Below are 21905 nucleotides of genomic sequence, written 5' to 3'. Positions count from 1 at the left end.
TCTTTTATACATGACATGACTCTTTGACATATTAATAAATTCTAAAGACATCAATAAGTCTTTGACCTAATGACACTTCTTGCTCATGAAACCCATGCAGCAAGGCATACAAAATAAATTTATTCTCTTTTATTACATCATTTACAAAGATCATGTCATTATGAAGACCGAACCTAGTTACACTTTTTTCAACACGATGTAGGTGGTGTTGGGAAGCGGGACCACGCAACTAAAATCGGGATTTCCCATGTAGTGGCACTCCTAAAACTTGTAGCCAATAAAGGAGATCCGACGGACTAGGATACAAGGCTAACCACTAAATTGGAAGAAGGGTCAAGAGTACAAACCAAGCCCATTCTTTCCGCTGAATCCCTCCACTAATCCATGTCCAGGAGTTTCCATGATAAGTAAGAAAAGATACCCAACTACATAATGGAAGCCATACCTTCGGGTTGGAAGGCCCACCTTCAAACATACGATCATAAGAAATGGGCGAGGGAGCACAACGGCTAGCTCAGGTGGTGGAGATGGTGGCACATCGAGTTATCTAGTGGCTACAAGGGGTTGTTGGCTATCGGCTGAGGACCATCTAGGAGAAAATTTTTCTTCTAAGGGTGTCACCCACAGGTGGCGTTTAACAGGGCAAAAATACCCTTGGGACATTACAACATAAAGATCACCACCATAATAAAATATTTTGTGCATACCAAATCAACTATGAAAAACTACCACAAGAAGTGCATCCTAGATATTTGTGCAAATGAGTCTACATTAAATCCATCTTATTTCCTCAAACAATGTGCATGTGGACTTGCTTTGAACAAGTCAAACCAGTTACAATTCACTTCCAAATGTGTGCAATGTGTGAACAAGCTCATGCAAAGTGCAAGTTGGACCTCATAGAGGAGCACACGACTTAATGGCCTAGGAATGTGTGCTCATGTGTGAACATGTGAATTGGTGAGATGGATAGTCAAAGGTGCATGCACAACTAGCCCCCTAATCAAATCAAGGCTTAATAACGTCTTCAAAACTTGGATAAAGGATAAGGATGTGAAATGAATAGGCTAGCGTGTGTGGACAAGGCTAAAATGAGGCTTATCAATTCAAACATCCTAAACCAGTTGTGTCTAAACATGGAAAAGTGGAAATATGATAAATGAAGGGCTAATATGGAATAAACCCGGGAAATTATAAACAAAGTGTGATGCACCTCCTATGAGATGGAATGGAGTGAAATATAATTGCAATAGGGATTTGAACTAGGTAAAAGTTAGAGATGTGATGTGATACACTAACTACCTAGGTAAAATGGTGAAGTGTGATGAAAATGTAAGTATGAAGTGGGTTCCACCTAGGTATGAAGTGAAGATACGATGTGTTAAACAAATTACCTAGGTGAATTTATGGAAATGTTGTGAATGATGATAGGAAAATAAGCAAGTACACCGCCATGCAAGAGGATACTCACGACTAAGACAATGAACTAACCATGCAAGTTGCAACACAAAGAGAAAGTGACTAGAACATGACTAGGTGAGCTCCATGATACATAATTGAAGCAGATTCTAGGAATATTCCAACCTTTGGAAGGGTAGAATCATCATGTCATCTTGCAAAAATCTGAATCATGTGATCAAAATCACTTGTGCAATCCTCATGCAAATTAGGTGGTAACAATGGCTCCAACTTGGGATATGTGCTTTCAAAGAAGAGTGGATGAGAACCTTTGAATATTTGGATGTGCCTGCTGAAAGGCCATGTGGCTGGATGGATACATACCACATCCCTAAGCCCCATATCCAATATCTATACACTTTATTACGTCAAATGAAAATCCCATACTCATGTTTTGAGCTTTATTTCTCCTATTCTCGTTCTCCTAAGAGCAAAATTTTCACTGTTTCTTTCTAGTCTTGTATTGTTTGAAATGAAATTTGGTTTTTGGGATGTTAAAATTCTTTTACCTAAAAGTTAATACAAGATTTTGTTGAGATTTACAATACTATAATCATTTTGTTTCCTTGGGTATGAATTGAGCATTGTTACTTGACTACATTCCATATTGATTCTAGCTGCCTAGTATGTAAGCTAAGCAATAGTGTCTCATGACTATTCAAATAAGTCCCTTGTTTTTGTTTTTGTTTTGTTTGTTTTTTTTTTTTTTGCTTTTTTTTGTAAGTTAAATTTGTATTGCTTCAGAAATCAGATTACATCATAACCATAACCATAGCTCAAAATATTACTTGTCTCAACCTACGACAAGGGAAACTAGGTCTCTTGACTGATATTCTAATAATAGAAATACCAAAAATAATACCTTTGGTTCGGAATTCATCATATATTGTCTTATGCTAGACTATAGAGCGAAACAAAATGACAATAGAAATAAATAACATGAAGTCAAGTACTAGAAGAAGTCATAGGAGTAGGATCCTGAGAGCTGGTGTTGGCGTTGGCGCAGAAGACTTGAGCTCACATTGGAGGTGGCTTTTCAAATGAGCCAAATGGGCATCCAATCTAGCCAAGCAAGTATGCTGATATCATTGCACCCGATTAATCTCGTGCAGGGAGAAGATGATTTCATTTCTGTCTTCATGTTTCTCTTTCAAGAAACATCCCAAAAGAGTTTTCACTTACTAGTCGAGGGTGATGGAATTTGGATACAGATTTCATCTTCCCCTGGTATGGCTAGGGCCAGGAACCCAGTTGGACGCCTCTTCCATATTCTCAGAATAAGCCAGACAGTAGTTTGAGGTCCAGGTTTCAAGTTGGTGAATTTCATCCAGGATGTCTTGAGGAGTGGCTGAATGGAAGATTGCAGCGGCTACTTGGTATTTGGCTTAGGCACGCGGGTGGCCCTGCGGACCTCAAACATCGCTAGCCTGTCCACCTCCACCCTTGCGACTGCGCATGCACTGCCTGGCCATATTGAACCAGAAAAACTGAGATGGATGAGAATATGGAGCCCACCAAGAGCAGACTGGAGAGTGTGCGAAGAGGGACAAGACAAAAGTATATCCAACCCACCAACCAAGGACAAATCACTACAGGTCCAGAAGACCCCCACCAGGAAAGTTCACCCTCACACCATAAGAGCCCAAGACATAAGACATTGAGAACCCCTGGGCAAATAAAAATACCAACCAAGAACCATGAAAAAATAAAGAAGAGAGAACAAAATCCAGGGATAGAAAAGAAAATCAATACTCGGAGAAAGATGACCCAGGATGCCCGAGCAAATGAAGAAGCACACATCGCGCGAAAGGAACACCCACCAATTTCGCTCCCCTCCCAAGCTAAACTGTAAGTCTGAATTAAACAACTCGAATATTCTGGAGCGTCAACTTCAAAGTTTAAACTGTGAACCTGATCCTCAAGCAATCTTTTGAATTTACCCATGGCCGAAAGAGTTTTGGCTTGTTTATACTAAATCCACTATCCCTACTTCCCCAGAAGCAAGCAGTTTAATTGCAGAGGAAGACCAAGAAACCCGTTGTTGCTCAACATGTAACTCACTGAACACTGGCCCATTTCATCTAGATTTCCGCATAAAAACTCCCTCTAGGTGCTGGTGGTGACATGCCTAGGCCATTGATGCTTTGAAACCAAAGGCCAGCGACATCGATGCAACAAAAAACCAAATGTCACGCGATTGTTTCTCAAAGTTTCCTCTAGACTCTGGTCTGGACCTGTCCGAAATTCAACACAAAAGTTCCACCAGTGTTGGGTGAACCACTAGACCCAGCATAAATAAACACCTTTCACGGAGCTCTACCCAGAACAAACAAATGTATGCAAGCTGTCCACCATAAGGTTCAAGTTAATTCCGCATGTGTAGCATGAGACGGGCAAGCCACACCACCCCCGTATTAAATGTCGTTGGAGGCGACAGGGTGGCAGGCGCGCCCAATATCCCTCTTTATCTGACACGTCACCCCAATAAGGGTTTTTTATATTTCCTTTGAAAATCATGCACGAGAGGCATTTGTGTTTTCTAGTTCCCATTAGCTTGTTTTTATCTAGTATGGCATATTGCAACAAGATGCTTTCTTCTGTGGGAACTGTAACTGATTAGGACTCATTGAAAATAAGATCTCAGATTTGCATCAATGGAAGTGTTTTCTGCTGACCTTATTGTGTCACTCTGGATGTTTTTTATTTGTTTTCTTGTCTTGCTACTGTTGAGCATGTTTAATGACATGCAAATTATTGATTCATATTTTTAATTTCATTTTGGAAAGAGTCCTTTTCCTAGATACTAATGTACTTTATCAACAGACAGTGGATCAGTTTTTCAGTTTACAACTGCCTATGAGGGTTCCGCAGCTGAATGGCCTCATCAGTGGTCTTGACAATGCACTACAAGCCTACACTCAGAGGGTTGTTAGTCAGCTAGGTAATTTCAGATTTATGTTCTTTATCTCATCTTTCAAAATTGAATGACTAAAGTAAGTTGTCTTTGCAAGAAAACCTCATCCAGCTTTTATTTGATCCAATTGAAATTGAAAATGCAGTTTAGTATTAAGTTGCGTACTCTATCTGTATGTGGCTTTTAGACAAGAATATTGCTTTTTCTAATAGGCAAATTCCAGAGATATATTTGAGCTGTGTCCCCTATTCCGATATTACTGTTGAGTTTTATTCTACACCACTTTTATTAGAATTGCATTAATTTTCAATATTATCAGTTAGCTGCTGGATAAGAGACTTGTAATGACCTTTGAGGAACCTTGGGATTTCTGTTTGTTTAGAAAGTAACTAATTGTTTTCTGTATTTTTGTCTGACTTTTGTTGGTATTCATGCAGTGGATAAACAAGATCTTATACCACCTGTTCCAATTTTAACAAGATACAAGAAAGAAAGTGGTATGAAGGCATTTGCTAAGAAAAAGGTGGTCGACCCCAGATTGCCTGATGATAGACGTTCTAGCCAAATCAATGTCTTGTCAACATCCAAGCTTTGTGTTCGCCTAAATTCTCTTCATGTAAGTTTGATATCTTTCTATGTTCAAGTGAGTTTCACCATTGTAATTAAATGAATACATTTGCTGTTTACATCTTTTTTGAATTCGGAAGGCCATCATCCTCAGAGAAAAGGTCAGATCATTTGCTTTGAAACTCCTTGGAAACTTCTGTATACTCATAAAAAAATTCTGAGGATGTTTCGATATCCAGAAAGACTGAACGCGTATCCTGAGATTGGAAGTTTCCAGGCAATTTTCCTTTTTCTTAAATCATTTCTGCAGGTGAGGCTAACATTGGATCTCTTAATAAAAGGATTAAATTAGGTTGAATTGGATTTCACAAATACACACACACCAACACACATGAAATTGTTTCTTATACTGCTGTTATGGAGCACCATAGGCAAGAAGGGCCATCTTCTGAGCTGTAGCCCCGGGGTTTTCCTAACATTAGAACATAATTGATTAATTTGTTGAATCCACAATGTTTTTAATCTCCATCCATCTATTATTATACCTGTATACTGATTTATACACTGGTTGCCTTGGGACTGCTCCCCCCTCGCAACACCCCCCCCCCCCCAACTCTACTCCTTCACACACACATATTTACAAATTTAAATAAATAGAAAGGCTAGCATGCAATGTACACTAGGAAAATTTTAGGTGTTAATTTTTTCTATTTGACCATTTCTTTTTTCCAAAAATGGTTCGTGAATTCAAAATGAATATTCACTTAAATGATAAATCTAATGGATAAAATTATGGGAAAATCACTAAGTTACCAGGAAATGGAAATGGATCCAGATTCATATCCAGATGCAGATCCACTAGACTTTTGAAAATCTAGTATCTGGATACGATGGGGAAATGCCACATAAAAAAATACAATAATATTTTTTTAATTTTAAAAAACATATTCAACGTTAACGATCAAAACCATTCATGAATCACAACATTAGAACTGAAATCATTATATAATCTATAAATTTTAAGACTGAAATCATGATATATCATGCTTTATACAAAGGATAACTGTAAATACAAAATTTAATGTCTCATCAATGATCACTCTATTGATATGATGATGCAGAGTAAGTCTAATTACGTGTACAAAATGGGTCTACGTGCTCATCATTTGAATATTTCAACTCTACATCATGATCAACCTATCATCTTCTCTAAACTTTTCCTCAAAATCTAAAAATTCCCATCTAGTTACAATGGTGAATAAATATTGTACACTATTTGAGAACACGCTGTAATCCATGTATCATATTGTTACAAAGGACTCTTCACCTACAGTTGGATGGGATTGATCGAATTAAATTATTAATGACATAGGCATTCTTTCTACACTATACATTATTATCTAAGTCACCTGACACGGGGATTCGGGACACGTAGGATTCGGGATTCGTGGTGTCGGATTCGGGACACGCTGACCCCCCCGAACAGGACACGTTATATATTATTTTATTAAAATATATATATATATATATATATATATATATATATATTTATTAACAATTAGATATTATCATATTTCTTACACAAATTTTAATTAATGATACAAATTTATTGATTTCAATCATAGATCTTCATCTATAGCTATTCACATGCATAGTACATACAAAATTCAAATAAATGTTGGTACTGGTCACATAAATGATAAATCTATTAAAAATTTAAATCATGATTCATAATTCATAACTAAAAGACAACTTACAACTACAAGATAGTAAGATAAACACACTGACAACTGTAGTTTTCTCATTAAGTCATCAAATCAAAATGTGTTACATAGGTAGTGTTGGTGCAATGCCAATGGCAAATAGAAATAGAAAATATAAAACAACTACAGGTATACAAGCCTCAAGGCATCAATCAGCATTAGAATCAGCATCACTGTCCCCATCATCATGGTCCCCACTGCTCTCCTCTACATCCTCCTCCTCCCCTGTATCCATAGTCGCCTTTGCATCTGCTGGTATGGAGGCTGACCCCTCTAAGTCATCAAATCTAACAGGCTCTAGCACTGGATCATTGAGATCCATGTTGGCCAATGCCAACTCAACAATGGTGTCCAGACCCATATCATCAGGAACAGTGTTACTTGGGAGCGGGAGCGAAAGCGGGGAGCGGGAGCGAAAATGGGAGCGGGAGCGACATATTCAGAAGCTCTTGGTTTGGTGCTCTTGATTAAATACGAGTTCCATACCCTAATACATGACAAAATTCAATGGAAACATTGCAATCCCCCAATCCTAAAATCCTGAAAAACTGATAAGTCTGCTGGATTTTGAATGAAATCTAAAATTCTACTTTCTCCATATGAAATCCAATGCGGCCGGAACCACTCTCAAACATCGCGAGTCATTTCATGGTAATGTTAAAAATTTAAGTAAAAGGATGAAAATGAAGATTAAGGAGAATGTCACTTTTACTTTAAGAATTTAACATTACCATGAATAACATATCAATACTAGGGCCTAGACTTGATTATGAAGCTGCCAAAATGCTCTACTCCTTGCTGCAACAGCACAAATCACTTACCAAATGAAAATATTAATGAGCAAACACGCCCTTTTCATACCCGCGCTGAGCTTAGCGAGTCCTGGAAACCGGACACGTGTTCTAAAATCGCGACACGCCCTTGAAAATCGCGGCACGCCCTCGGACACGACGTTTCTTGTGATTTGAACACGAATCCGGACCGAATCGTGTCAGATTCGCCGGATTCGGGATTCGCAGGGGGTTTAGGACGAATCCGGTTTCCTAGATTATTATCTATTTATTGTCTCAAAGCTTTCCTATTAGCATTATCAGAAAAATATGTTAGACTTTTCCTGCCAGCATTATCATGTGCCATACAGCCTATAGGTAATTAATAACTTAAATATAAAATTATACAACCTACAGATTACTAATAAGCAACCTAACTCAAAATCTAAATAGAATGTTTGGTTTTTAGGGTTTCAAGGTGGCAAATATCCTTTAAAAAACTAAAAAATAAACCAAAAACTCTAATGTTATTTTTTGGTATTCAGCGTGTGAGGGCTAGTTGGCACAGGATTTGTTTCAGTAGCATGGGATCTGTTTCCAGTTTTGAAGGATCTGTTTATGTGGTGGATCCTACATCAATCTGGGTGGATCTGTATGTGTCTGAAACACGGATTTGTGTATCCAACATCAAGACCCTGTGGATCATTGTTAGAGTTTGTAGCTCAGACAGATATTTCCATGAGGGTGTCTACTTATGGAAATTGTCATTAAAAGTATCCCATGTTTTTTTAGAAGTTTACTTTATTAATTAATTAATATATTAAACATTTTTTTATTACAGTGATTTTTAATTGATAAAGGGACTAAAGTGGGTCACATAATAATTTAATTAAAAGAGAGTCATTGATCTCATGGTTAGATATCATTTGTTCAAGATTAGATTTTTGGCTTATGTCAAAGTTATAAAAGAAAGAGAGGGCAAAGGACAAAGACACTAAACATTCATTTCACAAGTTATGTGAGTGAAGGAGAAAATCAGAGATCTGATTTTCAACCATTGGCAAGAATTTCAGTAGTATTTCAGCAAGGAGAAGGCAGTCAGTCTTCAGCAGGATAGACATCCAGTTACTAGCAAGGACAGGAGTATCCAGATTCCAGACATCCCAGCAGAGCAGTCTGTACCACAATCTGTATGGATTTGAGGGCAAGTTGCCACAATTTCCATGCAAACTGTAGTTTTCAGGTTTTCTGCTCATTTGATTAATTCTCAGAACCATTTTTCCCTGTGAGGGAGCTCTTATAAGTTCTGAAGATAATTTTGAATGATGAACTAATCTATTAGGGAAGAAATAATTGTGTATTGTGTGTGATTTCTTTTCTCGTTTTCTGCTGCATGCAGAAGTTAGTATTACTAACAAACTAACTAGATTTGTTTTGTTTGCTTAGATCACTGGTTTTAGGATATTTTAACATGGCATTAAAGCTACAACCCTGAGAGAAAAACAAATATATAATTTTCAGGTTACTTCAGCGATAAAGCTCAGGATAGCCATGTCAGTAACCAATATGAAAGTTAAGGATCAACTTGATGGGGTTTCGTATTTCTTTGCCATGGAAGGCAATAATCTCAGTGATCTTCAAGGAGCAAGTCTTGTGGGAAGTCATGTCCAACCCTCCTCCAGCTCCATTGCAGGCTTTAGGGAGCATCTAGACACCAACAGTAGTAGACCCTGCTGTGCAAAAAGCGTAGGATCATAGGGTGTTCCTTGAAGCTATTAAGGATCATCTGATTCCACATGTTGCAAAAAAGACCAGATCTAAGGAGATGTTTGATGCCTTAGTATCACTTTTTCAAAGTGATAACATGAGTTGGAAAATGATTCTCAAAACTAAGCTTAGAGAGTGCAGAATGAACCCCTCTAACAATGTAACTAGCTACCTTATGAGGATCACACAGATCTGTGACCAGCTTGCAGCTATTGGAGAAGCTGTATTGGATGCAGAGCTAGTGAATGTTGCTCTAAATGGGTTCACCAAGGCATGGGAACCATTCATCATGGGCATATAGAGCATCTTTCCAACTGGGAGAGAATTTGGGATGACTCCATCCAAAAGGAGACTCGTAAAGAGTCCAAGACCAACAAGCAGTGGGTTTAAACTTGGCCCTAGTTAGTGAAATGAATAAGACCATAGGGAAAGTTTCCATCAAGAAGGATGATAGTTAAGGAGAGGGACAATAGTCTAGGCAGAAGAGAGATATGAACAAAGATCAAATGTTATATCTGCCATAAGGATGGCCACTTTGCTTCTTAGTGTCCATAGAGGAAGATGGACAAGGGGAAGTTGCAGACAGTTGTAGCGACAACGGAGACATAGTTGAACGAACTTGCTTCCAAGTTCGAGAGTGACTTTTCACTCATGTCTTGCCTTCCTACCATCACCATTGCTAGAACTACTTGGTATTTGGATAGTGGCACCTCCCGCCACATGCCAGAGGCTAGAGAGCTACTCAGTAGTTTTGTAGAGGATGACTTAGGGATCCATATTGAGCTTGGCGATGATGCCAAGTATGTGTTGGAAATTGTAACTATGCTCGGTCTTCATAATTCAATTTGTATATTGTAAAATGAAAAGAAAAATATAATTTTGAAAGCATGGGTTTCATGCTCTATATGTATTTTGTCACCTATGCCAAGCATGTTCTTCATGCTCTAGGGTTTATTGAGTCAATATAGTCCTTGTCATATGTGAAAGACCCTTATGGGTACATTATATCAAGAAAGAAACATTAATTTTGATTTTAAAGTGCAATTATGGACTGCCAACACCAAGTGGGTCCTAGAGAAGCCCATTCAAACCCTCAATATGACTATATATAAGAGAAGAATTTGACATATTGTAGCATCTATCCAATCAAGTTCGATCTACACTAAAAAGGAAGAGAATCAAGAGCGAAATCAAGGAGAGAAAAGAAGAAACCAAGCGAGAAAGAAGAAACACTAATTCTTGTTGATTTCTGGTAGCATTGGATGTGCTCTAGCCACGAAATTTGGTGGAGAGGTTGGGGCACGTGAAATCTCCAATACCTAGAAATGGTTTGGGCAAATTCTAAACAGTTCAGGAGATATTAAAACAATTAATATTTTTAATGGAGTCTCTAAGTCTAAACTTAGGGAAATTAAAATATTAATGTGGATTAATATAAAACTATGTTAGAATGGTCCATAAGACATTGATCAAGCCATATCTAATCTTAGTCGTTGATTAGGGACTTAATCTCAGTCGTTGATATGTCAACGAGAAAAGTATAAGAGGGGGCTTGAGGGTCACTTGGAGAGCACGCTAGATGATCAGTTCTATTCTCTAGAGCGGGGTTTGCTAAGAGAGATAGAATTAATGATCGGAGTTGCAGCTGAAAGGCATTGAGTACAGAGAGACAGAGAGGTAGAGAATCGAGATAGTGCCGGGAGAGTAGTGCAGGAGCCATAGAGAGTGATGCAGTAGCAGCCAGGGCTCACACAGGGCCACACAGAGGCAATCGGGAGCTGCGCAGTGCTTCAGAGAGGCTAGCATTGCTGACGCAGAGGGCCAGAAGGCTAAGGCAGGGCCTTCTGAGGTTGATGCAGACCCATTCAGGGTGACATAGGGCCAGCACTGGGCAGAGAGAGGTTGACGTAGTCCAGAAAGGTTGACGCTGCGGTTTCTGGGGCAGATTGGAGCTGAGGAACTGCCGGAAAGTTTATCCGGGGTTTCAATTGAGACATTTGTCTGAAACTGAGAGGTACTATTGCCAATGGCATTCTTTGTTGGGTAAGCTGGATTTGGCACCGAGATTGTACTCTGAAATTGCTTAATAAGAAAACCCTTAGATAACTGCACCTGTTTTCCCGCATTGGGTTTTTCCGGGGACATTGGTCCAAAAATAATGGTGTCATTTGGTGTGATTGTTTCTGTTTCCTTCAGTTGATGATTTGTAATATGTTGAGCATGCACTAGTGTTTATTTTTCAGTATTTACATTGTAAATAACTTGTTAAATAACAGAACAAGTAGGTAGGAATAAATCAGTAAAGTGCATGCAGGGTTTCTAACTGGTAGAATTAGAAACTTCAACAATTCTGACCTAATCAAGCTCACACATGCAAAATTTTTTTAGGATCTGTGTGATTTGCAGGGCTGAAAATTGCATGCCGAATCGCAGACTTGAAACAGGAAGTCGAAATCTTTGTCAAGTTGCAGAAAGACTCTAACTCTCGTTGACTTTAATTCTTTGAGGGAAGACTTTGACTCTTAAAAGGAAGACTTTTTGACTCTTGAAGGAAGCATCTTTGAAGGAAGACCTTGACTCTATAAAGGAGAAGACTCTAAGACCTTGAAGAAAAGATATTGAAGAAAGAACTTTGACTCTGTTGACCACTACGTGTCAACGACCCATAGCAGTACACCCCTTTTTTCGCAAAAGGGATATCGCCTGATCGATGTGTTCGTATTGTCCAGCTATCATCATTAGCCTGATTATCATGTTATAATGTAAACCCATTTTGCATATATGTGATGTAAATAATCTCCACAGATCTGTGTCATGTATATAATTACCTAGGTAAACCTATTTTTCTGGTAACTATTTACATTCCTGCTAAGTCTTTCTACTTCCCGTCTGGAAGTTCTCTTCTAGACTCCCTCTGAGTCCCGATTTCCCTCCTGGAAATCCTTCTGCCAACGTCATGTTGCCCCTCTCCGATCGTTTGTGCAACTGCAACACTGATCGAGATTCCTTGGCTAGAAATCTGCCTCAGGAACAACTCCCTCCACCTTGGTCTTGCCCTGTTAGGTATTGTTCTTACCACAGTACCCGACCAGCTTCGCTTTGCAAACTACCTTCAACCTCCTATGCCCCAACAACAGAAAGATTGAGCCTCTTGGCTTTGCGCAATCCTGGCATTGAAAAAACAACTCCCTCAGCCAACTGTGTCAGCCCACCTGGCCTCTACGTGGCTCTGTGTGAGCCTGTTTCTACCCTCCTCAGCCTCTGCACTGCCTCTCTCTGGCCCAGACTGATAACGTAGTCCCTCTGCGTCACTTCTTCCTCTATCGCTTTCTGTAAGGATCAACTCTATCACTCTAGACAACTAAATCTGCTGCAAATGCTTTGCTAAGCTGATGCCTTCAGTTTTCTTGTTTTCTGCAACCATACTCCGATACCGTGTTGAATTTTCTAAGTCTATCTGTTAGGAAATTAATCTGTATTCTGCTGGTTTATTTCTTCTACTTGTTTAAATTCGAACAAGTTATTTAATACCAATGTTACCAGACTCGGAATCGGCAATAAATCGGCGAGGCAAAAGAGCGAAGAGTTTTAATCGGATTGGGAAAAAATCGGCAAATTCATTAAATAAAAATATACACATATATTGAATTAAAAAAACCATTTTTCATTAATATTGGGTAAAGGTATGTCCAAACAATGCATAATATCAATAGATGTCCAAAATATCATGAATAAATAAGTATCTCATATATGTTATGAGTCCACACATGATCCAAAGCACTGAGTCTTGAGTCCTTAGAAGCATATGCTTCTAAAAGTTTACAAAAAAGTTAAAAACTGCATACTAATCAGAAAAAAATCAGCAACTAAGAGTCTAAGACTCTTAAGAGTGAGAACTAGAAGCGATTCCTCCCACTCCTTCGCTTGCTTGACTCTCAAAGTTCTCCAAGTCATGAAGGCTGAAAAGAGGAGGCTCATCTAATTGAACCCATTCTGCCGCATTTGTAGCTTGCAAATCTAACTCTTCAAGGTCGATTGGTGAATGATCAATACCTATCATTATCATGAGACATTGAAATGTGAATTAAAATTTCACTTTGAAGTTTGAACTTTAAACTTTTAAAGTACGAACTAGATTATGAAACCTTCAAATTCAAGTTCTCGAATCTCACCTTGTATTTGTTTGTTGCGAAGTCGTAGATTGTAATGGACAAATACAAGGTCATTCAAGCGCTTTTGTGTCAATCGGTTGCGCTTCTTAGAATGTATTTTCTCAAACATGCTCCAGTTGCGTTCACAACCTGAAGCACTGCATGCTTGGTTTAAGATTCGAATGGCAAATCTCTTCAAATCTGGCGTATCACTACCAAATTTTTTCCACCAAAGACCTAGCAAGTGGTAGGGGGTGTGAGTAGAAGACTAGAAGTACCAAATTAGTAAATAGTAAAAACTTAAAAAGAAAAGAAAATTTAATAAAACATTTAACATACAAAATAAAGTTTAAACAAATTTAATGAATTGATGAAGCCTTCAAGCTGGGTACCTGGCAACATCTTTGACCTTTGTCTTATAGCACTGGTATAGGCAAACAATTTAGATGGTGCCCTATAATCTTGTAGTTGGGAAAAGACACGACTTTGTTGTTCTGGATCAGGGAAGCACCTTTCCAAGCATGTCATAAGTCCTCTGCCAACCTCCCCATCCTCATTAAATTTGCTCTTATCATAAAAATATTGTGGGTTTAAGAAGTACCCAGCAGCATGTAAGGGGGAATGCAATTGCCTATCCCAACGTGCATCTATAATGTCCCAAAGAGGCATATACTTTGTCTCATCATCCCCATATCTTCTTTTGATGGCCTCCTTTGCGAGATCCATCGCCTCATAAATGTAACCCATAGCGGGTTTGTCACCATCAACCATCCTGAAAGTTCAAGCATTCAAATTTAAAGAAATATGAAACATTGTAAATAAAAAGAAGCTTGAAATGAAATTTAAAAAATGAAAAAGTTAAAAGACTAAAAGTACCTGAGAACTCTAACAAGGGACTCCGTCACAGCAATAATCTCTTCAGCATCTTTCCAGAAGCCATCATTAAACACAAGTGCAGCAATTTCGATGCCTTCAGTGGTCTTGGAATGTTTAGATCCCATCCACTCAGGTCCCAAGAACATCCTCTTCAGATTTATCTTTTGCTCAACCACAGATTGCAAAGATATGAAATTTGTTGCAAATCTAGTCACTGCAAGTCGAACAATTTCTTTACCTTCAGTGTATATTCTCATAGTGTTTAGGACAATAGTGTGGTTGTATAGGTATTTGGTTATGGATTTTGCCTTCTCCACAACCTCATGTATCCAATGACGCTTACCAATGTCCTCAAGCATTAAATCTATGCAATGGGCAGCACAAGAGGTCCAAAAAATAGTGGGGTGCCTCATCTCAAAAAGTCTACCAGCAGCCATATAATTCGCTGCATTATCGGTGACAATTTGTACAACATGTTCTTCTCCCACTTCTTGAACGACTTCCTCCATCATTTCACAGATAAGTTGGGCAGTCTTAACCTTATCTGAAGCATCCACTGACTTGAGAAACATTGTGCCTGCGGGACAAGATACAAGGAAATTTATTAAAGTTCTATTCCTCTGATCTGTCCATCCATCACTCATGATGGTGCACCCTGTTTCTACCCATGATGAACGAAACTCAGCTAGCACAAGCATGACATCTTCAACACTCTCTAACAACATATATGTCCTAAGGCTCTCTGATGTAGGGGCTTTGAACCCTGGACCTGCAGCAGCAATTGCATCAATCATAGCTTGCCAATAAGGACTTCTGGCACAGTGGAAAGGTATGTCAGAATAGTACCAAAAGTTAGCAATGGCCTTCCTTGCCTGACTATGGATATTTTTTTTCCAACCAGTGCCATTCAAGGTAGGTTGGGAACCGGGTTTTGTGCGGGGAGCAAAAAAGGTGTTTCTGTTTCCACCTCCAGTGTTGAAGGAAGGAGTTGAAGGATTCGCATGGCTTTGAGTTTGACTTGGCCTTGGAGGCATGTGTGGAAAACTTGGGAATGGCATTGAGGATTCAACAGATTGAGGTGACATGGGGCTAGTGGCAGAAAAAGCATCAAGTTCAACTCCAACAGTTCCTATTTCAGCATTTTGCTTTGCTTTCTTGGCATTATGCTGCTCTAACATCTCAAGGGCCAAGGCTACTTGGTGTTTGACATTGTCGTCAACCTTGCCGCAAATACCTATATCATGGCCAGGTATTTGTGCAAGGTGGAACTTGAATCTATAAATGCCTCCACTACATTTTGTTTTGCAAAATTTACAAAGGAGCCTGGGGTCTCCGGGAATCCTGTCACAATAAGCCCAAGCAAAGTCCTTCTCTCTCGGCATTGTTGTTGCTTTGAACTTGTGTTTAATTTGTGGCTTCTGTTAAGATTTGGAGTCTGGCTTCTATTTAATTTGTGGCTCCTGTGAAAGACAACAAAAAATCAAATTTAAAAATTATCCAAAAATTTAAAATATGCTAGAAATTTAAAAAATTAAATGAAGAGTAAGACAGATGTCAGTGACATAATATCTCTTTTTCTGGTAAAGCACAGGTCATGTTAATCTGAAAAGACAATATTTTGAAAACAGTGTTGAAAGTTCAGAAATCAGAATTGTAAATCTGATAAAATTCTTATCAAATCTGTACAACAATTAAAAATTGCAGTGAGACCTCTGGAAACAGTATAAGATTTTCTTCGCTAGTCAAGCTAGCATTCACTCTTGAATCTTTTTGTCACACAGTGCTTTATGAACAACATATTTCACTCAGAAGAACAACATGTGGGAGCATGCTGCTCTGGAGACTCGGATGGACTATGTCATCGTGAGGAAATAGACACTCCAAACTTGAGTCTTGCAGCAGCAGTAAACACTCCAATCCTTACTGCCGATGCCAAACAAAAACCAAGCTAAACAAAAAATGGCAGGCTCTGAAGAGCTTAGAGAGCATGAGCATGGATTTTAGTTCTTATCATGGAGAGATGGATCCTGACTCTAATGAAGAGGAGGTAAGCCGACACCATATTGATAAGGTGCAACTGCATGCCATACATTGCCATAAGTAATATGAACCATAGAGGTTACTGTTACCAATTATCAGCTGGAAAGAAGACTGAAAATCATGCATTCGACATGATTTCCAAGTTATGATTAATCCTAAAACATTACTCAAATTGTGGCATTACCTAGAAGTCCATATTTTAAATGTTGAGGAAAAAGATCAACTGATTTTTTAACTGTCAGCACATGAGAAAAGATTTAATAGGAAGAAAAATGACTAAAAAGAAGAAATCCTTTGGTTGAAAGTCGAGATAGTGACCTTTCATCCAATCAACAGAAAGATGGAAGCCATTAAGAACATCCTTGGGTTAATGCCTATCAAGAAAACAGTTTACATACCAATAACGACAGAAATGAACCATACGATATGTGGAAAAACACGGTTCATGATATAGGAAACCCGAAACAAGTGTAAATAAACCCGAGTAAGACGTGGTTCATGATATAGGAAACCCGAAACAAGTGCTAAGTTGCTAACCGTCTCACGCAGGCTCACCGTCTCACGCAGGCTCTGCGACTTCGAATGCTGCTCTGCGGCTTCGAATGCTGCTCTGCGGCTTCGAACGCTGCGGTGTCGAGTGTCGAGTCTGTCGACTGAAGACGGAGTCGGGACTGTGAATCACGGTATCACCAGAATATCCTTGCCGCAGATGCCAGAAACACCAGTTACGCCCGTTAAACCGTTCACGACGCACGTTATAAACGCGTCAGTCACAAACCGGAGCCGAAACCCTATGCAAAATTGGCGGGACTCGCCAAAAAAAGGGTAGAGTCGCGTAAATCGCAGGAATCGCGATTCAAACTCGCGTTGACCACGAGTTAAACTCGGTCAATGCGAGTTGACTCGAAAAGTTTCGAACCGGATCTTTTTGCCAACGAGCCGATTCATACTCGCGATTAATCGCCAGAATCGGCGAGTCCTGTTTCACTGTTTAATACATTTAAATACCGAAATAAACACAATACAGTCACAACATCTACAGATCAACAACTGAAGGAAAACGAGCCCACATGTGACACCGTTATTTTTGGACAATTGTCCCCTGAAAAACCCAATGCGGGAAAACCGATGTAGCTATTCTGAGGGTTATATTATTATGCAGTCTATTTGAGTACAACTGGGTGCCTAACCGGCTCACCCAACAAAGAAAAATACATGACAACAATACCTCTATATTTAGAAACAGGTATTTAGAAAACTTGTCCCACAAAACCCTCTCCGGCACTACTGAAGCTCAGCGCTGCCCTCCTGGCTACTGCGTTAGCCTCCTGCTGACCTGCGTCAGCCCCAGGACCCTCTGCGTTAGCCCTTTGAGGCACTGCGCAGACTCTGGGATCCTCTGCTTCACTCCAACAGCCTCTGCGTGGATGCTACAGTCCCTCTGCTAGGCTCTGCGTAGCCTGGACAGGCTGCTTCTCTTGCTCTCTCTGCTTCTGTGCTAGTCTCCTAGTATTGTCTCTGCCTCTCTGCCTCGTACTCATTGCCCCTCACTGCTGATCATTGATTTAACTTTGATTAGCAACCCCGCTCTAGCAAAATGAATGACTGATCACTCTGGTGTGTTCTCCAACTGACCCTCAAGCCTCCTCTTATACTTTTCTTGTTGGTCCTTCAATGGTTGAGATTAAATCTCTAATTAATGGCTAATATTAGATTTGGCTTGATCCTTATCCTTTGGAACATTCTAACCCAAATTTATTCTGATACCCGTTAATATTTTTATTTTTCCTAAGTTTAGACTTAGGAACTCCATTAAAAATATTAATTATTTTAATATCTCCCAAACCGGTTAGAATATGCCCAAACCCTTTCTGGGTCTTGGAGATCTCATGTGCTTTAGCCTCTCCACCAATTTTCATGGCTAGAGCACATCCGTTGCTACCCCAAATCAACACCAGTTCTTTTCCATATCAAGGCCACTCCTAAGGTTTCTCCCAAACCCTAGCTTCTATTTACAAAAAGAAAAGGTCTCCCTAGGGTTTCCTTCAAACCCTAGCATTCTTTTAGTTCTCAGCCATCTTCATCCCTTTCACTATGATTTGATCATGAACTTCATCACACATGTCTTCATAGGGGTGATCTTCAATGACTTTTCTTCAACTTGGCTCTAATACCATGTTAATTTTTATAGGGCTAGATTATTTTCAGTTGTAGATAACTGCAATTTTAAACTTTTTCAACATTTTCATATAACATTCACCCCATAGCATCATTTGATCATTATCAATTATGTAGAGAGTACAATAACATCAACAAAGCAACGAAATAGTAAAGAACAGTAAAAGAAAATCATGTGCAATAGAGACACCAAGATTTAATTCAGAGACCACGGTAAAACCCCATAAGGGGTGAAACCCAACCAAATTCTTCTTACATATTCATCAAATGTTTAGTTGAGATACAAAGTACAAATATCATGAGACATCAACCACATTAGACCAACTAGGGCCAATCCAACAACAAGCCATATCATATTGTCATAATCGCTGACATATCAGAGATATACTGCCATACATCAAAGTGCCATTGCTATATCAAGGTCACTATCATTGTCATTTATCAATGTCATTATTATGTAACAAGGTCACTGTCATATAGATCTTTGTCATGTATCAAAGGCACTGTCACGAAAATTATTGTGACATATCAAAGAGCGTTGTCGTGAAGTTCTGTCACATACTGTCATGAAGATCAAGGGTACTGACATAGTCATATATCTAAATCACTATTATAAGGGATTCTCAAGGTCACCACCATACATTGATCACTATCATACCAAGATCACTCTCATGCATAAAGGTTACATTCATATATTAACTGTTATGGGTCACTGTCATCATTCTCCATTGTCATATCCAAACAATATTATATAATCATTATATGAAGTTCTTCCCCAAATATTATATATATAATCATCGATAGGTCGCAAATATTGCAAGGTTGCAAGCCATAGAGATAAAAATCCATTGAGCCACATAGGTGAAGTCGATCATAGTCAAGCCACAAAAATACAAAAGTTGAGCCACACAAGGATACAAAAGTCAAGCTATTAAAATTACTATATGCGAGCCTTAGGGGTATGTAATCAAGCCACTGTATAAGTTAGCTATTGTATGTATAATGATGCCACTGTATAAGAGATGCCATGCCACTGTTGATGCAATGCCATTGTAAGAGTTGTGATGCCACTGCTGATGCGATGAACAGGAAAATTAACGCACAACACATTGATCTAAGCCATTGTAAAGAAATTGTGTGCCACAGAGAACTAGATCCAAGCCATTGATCTGAGCCACTGTGTAGAAATTACGTGCCACAAAGAACTAGATTTGAATGATTGATCCAGAGGATGTTATTGTAGAGAATATGTGGGCCACTATCACATAGAATGCGAGCTATAGAAGATCTGTGGGCAAGATGCGAGTGACCGTAAAAGTAACGATCCATAAGAAATGATATTCAAGCCACTCTGTTGTGAACATAAATTATGTAAAATAGATAATAAATAATAATCATAATAATATAAATATAATAATAAATAAAAAGTAAATGAACTAATGGTTAGTTAGTTAACAATGAAAAGGCATGTTTTAGAGACATGCATGTTCGTGAAAGGGTACTTACCTGGCTATATATATACAAGACTCTCATTAATTGTAATCATCCTACATCAATTCTTTATATAATATACAATTTACACTTACTATCCCACGATGGATGTATTTGTCTACGAAATATTTAAATATTTTTGTTGCGTATACGACTAATGGTCGTTACATTGGTATCAGAGCTATTTGATCCTCTGGTTGCTCAACCGCTGCATAGAGCCGTGTTCTCCGATCCAGGTCTTGACCATCAAATTCATCAACATTGTTGTCGTTGAAGCATTTCACTACAAGAATTTGGAGTTTCTCCATTTCGCTATCAAGCATTTGGCCATTCAATAGTATATATATATATATATATATATAGAGAGAGAGAGAGAGAGAGAGAGAGAGAGAGAGTAAAAAAAAAAGAGTACTAAAAATATAGAAAAAAATCAAATTCAAAAAAAGAAAAAAGAAAAAAGAAAATAAAATAAGTAAATATAAAGATTAAAGAAAAAGATTTAAAAAATAAATAAATAAATATAGTCTGATGTAAATTTTGAAGGAGAACATTCATATATATAAAAATGTTCTACATTATTGATAAAAAGTGCATGATAAAGATAAGAGGGAATCTTTCCAAATATATTTAAAACTATACGTAAGAGAAGGAAGAGTAGATAATAATATCTTGATTTACAAGCCCATGGTTTTAGAAACCCATGGTAATTCCCCATGGTATTTTAAAAGTAAAAGAAAAACAAAGGAATACAAAATCTCTTTATGTGAATGGTAACTTTTACTTTTTACGTGGAGAACATTAATGGAGGTTTTAGAAACCCATGGTAATTGCCCATAGTATTTTAAAAGTAAAAGAAAAACAAAAGGAATACAAAATCTCTTCATGTGAATGGTAAGTTTTAGTTTTACGTGGAGAACGTTAACCTAGGTTTTAGAAACCCATGGTAATTGCCCATGGTATTTAAAAGTAAAAGACAAACAAAAGGAATACAAAATCTCTTTATGTGAATGGTAAGTTTTACTTTTTATGTGGAGAACATTAACTGAGTCAAAAGTACATAAGTGAACATATATTTTATATTATACCCCAAAGAGGTGAATAGCCACGTTTCACTAGGGTTGTAACTTTTCAAAAAGAAAAAGAAAATATTATAAATAAAAGATATATAAAGAGAAGTATTATATTATAAAGGGGTATTTAAAGAAAAGTTCAAGTCATAAAATTATTGAAAATATATATAAGTACAAAGCGGGTATTATTATAAAAGGTTACATAAGGAGAAAATATCAGTTAAGAGTTTACGTTAAAGTGAAGTTGAATTAAAGTTTAAAGAGTTATATGAAATTTAAAAAATAAATACAAAGGACAATAAGATATTTAAAAGAAGCCAATTGAAACAATATTTAAATATTCTTTTTAAAGTACAAAAGGAAAAAAAGCGTAAGTAGAATTATATAAAAAGAATACAAAGGAGTTTTGAAATATTAAGGATAATAGGAAATTGGATTAAAAGAGTTTTGAAGAATATATATATATATATATATATATATATATATATATATATATATATCTAGATATATATATATATTAAACAGGCACTTTTAAAGGGCCTTGAAGTACTCGACAAAACAAATGGGATCAATCATTGAAAAGAATGATGGAGCTCAATTCTAAAATGACGAAGGAAGAATTTTTTTCCTATAATGGTCTTTTAGTTATAGATCACGGAGTAATTACATTAAAAGGAAGAATCCAAGGAAGAGAAGTTAATGCCACCATCAGCCCAAGCAATGATAAAAATTATGTCAACATTAACTTGGCAAATCAACTATTAATTCCAGAGCTAAGCAATGGTGTAAGGAAAAATATTTTTGACCAAAAGGAGTATAAAATTAGTGATCTACACGTGACAATAGGTCACTATGAATAC

At 37.9% G+C, this 21905-nt stretch overlaps 2 protein-coding genes across 5 annotated transcripts in view; one reads left to right on the top strand and one right to left on the bottom strand.

The window, feature by feature from the left end:
• Positions 1-21905, top strand: part of LOC149236222 (plant/protein (DUF810)) — a 371664-nt gene that overhangs the window by 282685 nt on the left and 67074 nt on the right. For all 4 annotated transcript variants that reach the window (XM_089372334.1, XM_089372336.1, XM_089372335.1 and 1 more), the window contains 2 exons: positions 4282-4399; positions 4810-4988. In XM_089372334.1, the coding sequence (XP_089228460.1) occupies positions 4282-4399; positions 4810-4988 (297 nt within the window). The remainder of the gene's footprint in view (positions 1-4281; positions 4400-4809; positions 4989-21905) is intronic.
• LOC149236224 (uncharacterized) lies at positions 12883-14561 on the bottom strand. Its single transcript, XM_089460994.1, has 4 exons — positions 14267-14561; positions 13992-14162; positions 13412-13602; positions 12883-13292 (listed from the first exon to the last, which is right to left on the bottom strand). Exons 1-4 carry the CDS (start codon positions 14521-14523, stop codon positions 13123-13125), a joined length of 789 nt encoding a protein of 262 aa, XP_089317120.1. The 5' UTR covers positions 14524-14561; the 3' UTR covers positions 12883-13122.

This window comes from Pinus tabuliformis, chromosome 8 (genome assembly GCF_031772625.1).
Source record: "Pinus tabuliformis cultivar Carrire ecotype Pingquan chromosome 8, CPIR1, whole genome shotgun sequence".
NCBI classification, from domain to species: Eukaryota; Viridiplantae; Streptophyta; class Pinopsida; order Pinales; family Pinaceae; genus Pinus; species Pinus tabuliformis.
This window is presented reverse-complemented; position numbering and strand designations above follow the sequence as displayed.